Below are 7,345 nucleotides of genomic sequence, written 5' to 3' on the forward strand. Positions count from 1 at the left end.
GAGAGATTTACGATGAAAGATGTTTGATAGGAAAAAAAGCAGCAAACCACATCAGAGCACCCGCCAACCGCCCACATCTTACCTGGAGCGCCCCCTTTTGTGTGGTCAAAGAGAGGGAATCTGTTGGCAGCGTCCTTACTGTTGCCGTGGGTGACCAGCTTCCATTTCAGCTTGGTCTGGTAACCGCACAGGAAGTAGTCTGTGAAGCTGCAGTTGGCCGAAATGTCTGAGGACAAGACGAGATGACAAAGCAAAATTAATTCCCGTTTCTCCTTTAGTTAGTTTTAGTAGAGGTTTTACGGTGCTCGCAACTGCATAAGGTCATATGAGCGCCAGAAGATTAGAGATGTTACAAGAGAGTAACAAACATTAAAAAAAAGAAGGGGAGATAAGGACGATAGATGTTTGGTAAGAAAGAAGAAGCTCACCACACCAGAGCACCTCCCAACCACCCACACCCGTTTCTCCAAACAGATAAAGGAGAAGTTTTCTCCTCAAAGTTAGACAGGACTTAGCGTATAGAAAAAGACTTCAAATTATAATTTTGGATGAATAGTATAGATAACAAAAAATTAAAGAAAGAAGAATATAACTTTAAATTGACTCTCAGGGGGGAAATTTGGGTCGAATGGTTTGTATAAAACATACATAAATTTATCTAAAGCTTGCAGTGGCACCAAATACACACTATCACAATACAAATTTTAATAATTGTAAGTGCCTTGCTCAAGGACACACCCAAAGACAACCCTCTTTGAGGGTGCAACATTTGATATTATTGGTAATGTAATTTCTGCACAACTTCAGGATTCTGACGACTAAAAGAAAACCAACCTGATAAAATACCATTAAAAATATCAACCATTTTGACACATTTTCAAAATATGTGGTTTAAAAAAACTTTAAAAAGGACAAAATAAATTAAGGCAGAAATAAGCAAGCTTACCACAAAGGTTGATTTCATCGCTCTTATCTCCACAGTCGTCGATAGCATTGCACAACATGCTCTTGTCAAACAGACACACACCGTTGTCGCACGTGAACTGGCACACTGAAAACATGAATAAGAAAATAGCCATCATCATCAAGTTTCACAAAGACAAATACTGCTACCATTGAGATGCAGAGGTCTATGTTATTGTAGGTAAGCACATCCACAGGTTTTAAAGCCCCCAATAAATCACTCAGTTCAGCTAAAGCAAGAGTTTTACATCACTTGCAATACAAATAGGTCATACATTTGCCAAAGATTATGGTTGATTCTAGAGAGTAACAGAATGAAAAGGAAGAAGATATAAGGATGATAGTAGATGTTTGATAGGAAAGAAGGAGCAAACCACATCAGAGCACCCATCGTCCACTTACATAGATCAGTCAAATTTAGATAAACAGAAGCACATTAGCATAATTACAGTCAAGGTCATAGAGTGATAGGAAAAAGCAAGACTGACAGACAGAACTAGTCGAGGCAGAAAACAGAAATCTATCAGTGGTACCCTCCATCTGCTTTGAACCTAATCAGAATAAAGGTAAAACAAAAAGAAAGAGAAGTAACAGGTCACACTCACAATTATTTGTGACTTGAAATAGAACTTTGACAAAGATTATACCAATAACTCAATTTGCCAGTGGAGTGACACATATTAATATAATGAAACAGGTGTAGCTACACATACATATAAGGGTCTTGTCATGGAAATGTTTGAAAAGAACAAAATATATAAAGATAAATGAAGTCATAACCCTTTATCCCCCCATCTCCTCCCCCGAAAAATAACCCCATCAACACACCCAAAAAAACATATACATGCATAATCAACTGCTCGCTGTAAGATTCTTTTCCTTTACTTGGTTGGAGAACAGGCATCATTGCAGGTGGCACAATGCCATAGCTGTCCTCCTTCCTCTCCAGGATCCATGAAAGGGTCTGCCTGCTGATCGTGCCAATTGACAACTGGTTGGATATTCTTCTTGCTTTTCCATGCAGGTTGCTGTCTCTCCCCGACCCTCTAGAAACATTAGCTTCCCTACACTGTCGTACATCACTTATAAAAATCACGTACTGCAGAGTCTTACACTAAGAAGTCAAAATGAGCACACCACATAAACACAATGCAAAATTCTCTGTATTATTTTCACCTGTGCAACATCACAGCAGACAACTAACCTGTTTGATTCTTGATCCAGTCCAGATATGGGAGTGTAGCAGCAAAAACACTTGGCTTGGATGCCACATTGCATGTCTGGAACACATAACTGGCCACTCCAACAGACTTCCAGGTGCCGAACTCATCTTTGCACGCAACAGCGCTACCGCTGTCCCCCTGAAGAGAAAACGAATAATGACATGAAATGGATGTCAGTTTTCCGAGAACCTAGGACCATGTCTTAACCCTATCCATACTCCATGGGGTCATTTTGTACCCCTGGGATTATACTCTTCCCATTTTAGAATACTTCTAGTGCGAAGATCTCTTTGAAACTTTCAGTATTTCTCAAAAAATCATTTTGACAGACTGCTATGCAAAGCGTACAGATCAGATTAAAGAGTAACTTTCCTCTTAGGAAAGTGGTGGCACAGAGGTCCCCACGTCGTATGGATACAATAGTAAAAACATGACATACGGATAGGGTTAAAGGGGCCATGGCACTGAAAGCGTAATAGGTACATAAAACATCAGATTTGAGAAAAGAAAACAGTATTTATCTCTTAATGAACTGAAGAGATTGAAATCAAAACGGTAACTGTTATTACATGATGACATTGTCATCAGGAAATAATGATCCTCAAGCATAATAGTAAGCTAAATACATAACAAGGTCATATAAAATTCAGAAGACTTAAACCTCATGGAAAACGGTTTTTATAAAACAATTATGCAAAATTTAGAAAAATAAATCCTCACAGCAAAACTATGGAAGTAGAACAGTACACAAGGTAGAGGAGACTAAATCCTGACAGAAAAACTAAGTAAATAACATGTTCTTGCAAAATTCTGGAAAAAAAAAGCTTCAAAATAATATACATAAATAACACAACCATATTCTCGTTGAAAAACAGTGAGCATAAAAAGGTCCGATAAAATTCAGGAGACTAAATAAACCTTTATAGAAAGCCATGTAAACTACACAGCCATACCCCCCCCCCCAAAAAAAAACAAACAATAAACAAAATAACAACAAACAAACAAACCAGGAATTAAAACCAGAAATCAACATACATAGCAGGGCGCAATGAGGCCGTTGTAGTAACCAGCACAGATCTCGTCCTCCTTGATAAGCCCATCCCACATGAAGCTGCTGTTGCATTTGTTGGTGTCCCACAGGCTCAGCTTGGTCTGCTGCAGGTTCCTGGATGGGGCACCTGGGGATGGATGGGGGGTGGGGGAGGGGTTGGTACGGTGGGAGGTGGGGGTTTGTTAGGCAGGGTTATAGGTGTCTTTTGATCCTTTGTGTGCGAAAATAGAAAGAAAAGTAAAAAGAAATGAAAATGGATTAAGAAGAATATATAGGAGGTGGAGTTTGTTAGACAGGGTGACAGGTGTCGTTTATTTGTTCGTTTGTTTGCAAAAATAGAAAGAAATAGAAAAGAAAAGAGAAAAAGAAGAATATACAGGATGTACAGTTTGTTCAACAGGGTGACAGGTGCCGTCTGTTTGTTTGTCTGTTTGTTTGCAAACAGTAGAAAAGAAGAATTATAAGAAAGGAAAAGAAAGAAAACATGGGGGAGGAGTTTGTTAGACATAAAGAAGGGTATTGCTGTTTGTTTGAGTAAACATGCCAATGTAATACTAATTTTGCCTCTGAATCTTTTATCAGACATATAAATAAACAATGTGCTCCTCTCTGAGGCGGAAAGTCCTGGTTCGAGCCTCGGTTCTGACACGGATTTTTACACCCCCAGCAGTAATGGGTACCTGACTTTGAGTTGGAGAAGTAAAGGTGGCGTGGAAAGGAACTGGCCACCCTACCACAATATGTCGAAGGCCCTTGAAGATATTCCCACTAACAAGGCAATCCTCAATGTCCGGATCGGATGCGGGAACAATTTTACTTTTTTTAAAAAACAAATAAACAAACACAGCAACAACAACAGCAGCAATAGCTAGGTTCATTTAGTTTTAATCATAGAAAAGTGTTTTGCATCATTTGCAACACCAACAGTTCTCATGTGGGCCGGATACAACTGTTTGCTGGGCTGAAAGCAGCCGGCGGGCCTTGCGTTTGATACCTGTGGTCTACATTTACTAAATCTATACAGTAACGTTATTTGAGACAGAAGACCTTTTGCTTCTCAGCCTTTTGGCCAAGATCAAAGTGCAGTATCTGTTCTCGACGTTTCCGCCTTGTGCTAATTTCAAAGTGGGATGGAAGCTACATGAAGCCGAAAAGGTTTCGGCCTCCATTATATCTAGTGGATGGCTGCTGTGTGATGAGCATATCTCCTTCTCATGAACTCAGACAAATAAACTTCCCATCACTCCCAACTATTTCTGCCAGTGTCTATGGTGAAAATGTCAGATTCTTCAGTGTTGCGGGGGAAGTTTTTTTTAACACTTTGCCATCACAAGGCTCATATAATAAAAACCCTTGCCATTCAAGGCAAAGGCATTTTTGGGAAAATCCAAAGAAACTGGGAGGTAAACATCGCCGATCGGCGAGATGTGACAGCAAAGTGTTAAAAAGGTGTATCAGTTTTTCGGCCTCTTTAAAAATAAAAAAACAGAAACCCCCCCCCAAAAAAAAACAACAACAACAACTTGAGACAGACCTCCATTTCCTTGGAGATGCCCCCAGCCTGCGATGTGACACTCATTGGCCATGGTGAAGACGTCATCCTCCTCCGGGAAGCACAAAGGCTTGATGTAGTCACTGTACTCCAGCGGAGTCTTCAGCTCCAGCAGCGCGATGTCGTTGGCTTTGCCGAACACGAAGCCCGGGTGGAGGATGACGCGGCGGATGTAGTGACGTCTTCCTGTCTGGCCCAGTCTGGAAAGGTGGGTGGTGCCCGCGATGACCATTAGAGAGTCGAAGCTCATGTAGGAACTGTCAAAGAACAAAGAGCAAAATTGTAAAAAACAAACAAACTTGCTTTAGTTTATGTCGTAATTGTGTAATGTATTTGACAAACTTTGAGAAAGTTCATTACATAGAAAACTTTTGAGACTTGACTTAGATGTGGTAGAGGCTTCATTTCGTTGGTAGAAAAATATTCTGTGATCTGCAGGAAAAATGCAAATGCTTTACACCCCTTTCAGCAAAATTTAGATCATTTCGAAGCCTGGCTACTTTCACCTGATAGAGACAACCTGGGCAGAAAGTAGAAGCAGACCTGTGGTGGTATATTGGTTATAAATTCCACAGACAGAGGGCATATTTCATTTTGAACCAGATTGGGTAGCTTATAGCAGATTTTTGCTCTTTTTATACTATCCAACCTCGAACAGATCAATTACGTAAAAAGTTGGGCGTGAACCATAACAAGTAAAACAGAACTGAATGAACAAACTGACTCACTCCACACAGTGACCAGCGGTCAAGACGAAGTACGGGCTGATGATAGCTCCTCCACACTTGTGAACGCCATACTGTTGGAAGGACACCTGAAACAGATGTCATCATAAAAACTATAACAAAAATGGTAATAGTAATAGTAGTAGAAATAAAAATAATGATAATTATTATCATAATAACAATTTTTAAAATGACAGCAACAACTATAATCATAATGATATACTAATAATGATGGCAATAGTAATCATGACAAAGATGATGATGATGATGATGATGGATGGTGGTGATGATGATGACTGATGGTGGCAATGATGATAATGAATATGATCATAATAATAACAACTTTAATCATGGCAATAATAATAACATTAGTAATGATAAATTTAATAACAACAATAATCCATGATAGGTTTGCTGCATCTGTCCCGCTACACCAGTGCTAAGAATATGGCAGAATGAGCGCATTCTTTTCCTCTACACAACTCACCATCCAGGGCCAAGCGCCAGGCAGAGCATCAAGGCCATTGATGATAGAATTGGGAAGATTCTCAGCTGGGTGGCCACATTCTGGGGGAAAAATGCATAGATAGCGGAATTTCATTTTTTTTTTCTGATGAGGTGATTTTCAGGGCAAATCTTTTTGTGCTATAATTGCTATGTTCGAGATAAACTAGAAACTTTAAAAGTGTAAAATTTTTCCAAGTTTTCAACTTTCTGCAAAATGTGTTATCTAGATCTTGTAGTTAACAATGGTATCTCGACCCGTCTCAAGTTCAAAATTAGAAAAAAAACAGTCTTATCTGCAAAATGTGTTATCTAGATCTTGTAACAATGGTATCTCGACCTGTCTCGAGTTCAAAATTAGAAAAAAACAAAGTCTTATTTTACAAAGCAACTAAAACTTACAGTAGTCCTTGATGCTTCTTGTCTTGTACTTTACTATGTATGATGAAACAATATTGACTTTAAAACCCCCCGCCCAAAACACCATTTTATTTACTTTTTCTTCTTCTGAGAGTTTGTTTAAATGAATGCAGCTGGCTCTGGCAATAACATTGAAGCGTTTTCATGTTTTATTATTTTTTTCGTAAAGGTTTGTCATCAGTCTTGTATAAATCAATTCAAAATTCAACAAGAGACACCATCATATCTCAGAAACCGTTTGTCTTCTAGCTCTAGCATTTGATGATCATAAACACAGGTTAAGCATGCAGGCATGGACACAGATTCATTCAAATTAATCAACATTTTTTTTTGGCTTCCATGAATCTCATGAGGTCCCCTCCTTTGGGCAATGGCTCATTTAAATACATATTTTATTTCAGATTCCTTGATCATCCAGAACATTGACTTATAAAGAAAAAAAAGAAAAAAAAAAGAAGCCCACTCACCTCGCAGCCTGCATGTCACAGCTGCCAATGGTCCCTGGCAGTTCTGGCTGAAATTCCAGAGATAGTTTGAGATATTTAAAATGTTTATGAGGCAGGAATGGTTTGTGATGATAATGATGATGGCGGTGAATGTTTTATGACTCAATTGATACACTTTAGATCATTTACATTATGGGCTACTTGCACCCTTCCTCAAGGAGAATCCAGGCTAAGAAGGATACAGTATCCCAGAAGAAGGACTGACACACTAGACAAAAACACTTCAAATGCAACAGTGAAGATTCTGATAGTTGTACCATACGCACAGAATGATTGAGAGCAATGAGAAGTTTATATGTCTAAGTTCATGAGAAAGATATGCTCACGAGACAGCAATCATTGGATGTTGTGAGAAGGAAAGACAAACCGTAAGACATGGAGAGAGAGAAAAGAGAAACCTA

General features: G+C 39.0%; 1 protein-coding gene across 1 annotated transcript in view; it reads right to left on the reverse strand.

Annotated features, from left to right (window-relative positions):
* The window catches only part of LOC101863910, a gene marked incomplete in the record, with an annotated part of 280,465 nt that overhangs the window by 14,936 nt on the left and 258,184 nt on the right, over nucleotides 1–7,345 (reverse strand). Inside the window, 8 exon segments of the mRNA XM_005101353.3 lie at nucleotides 83–226; nucleotides 947–1,051; nucleotides 2,168–2,324; nucleotides 3,222–3,364; nucleotides 4,772–5,046; nucleotides 5,518–5,603; nucleotides 6,002–6,081; nucleotides 6,906–6,952. Coding sequence (XP_005101410.2) covers nucleotides 83–226; nucleotides 947–1,051; nucleotides 2,168–2,324; nucleotides 3,222–3,364; nucleotides 4,772–5,046; nucleotides 5,518–5,603; nucleotides 6,002–6,081; nucleotides 6,906–6,952 — 1,037 coding nt within the window.

This window comes from Aplysia californica, unplaced genomic scaffold (genome assembly GCF_000002075.1).
Source record: "Aplysia californica isolate F4 #8 unplaced genomic scaffold, AplCal3.0 scaffold00279, whole genome shotgun sequence".
In the NCBI taxonomy this organism is placed as follows: Eukaryota; Metazoa; Mollusca; class Gastropoda; order Aplysiida; family Aplysiidae; genus Aplysia; species Aplysia californica.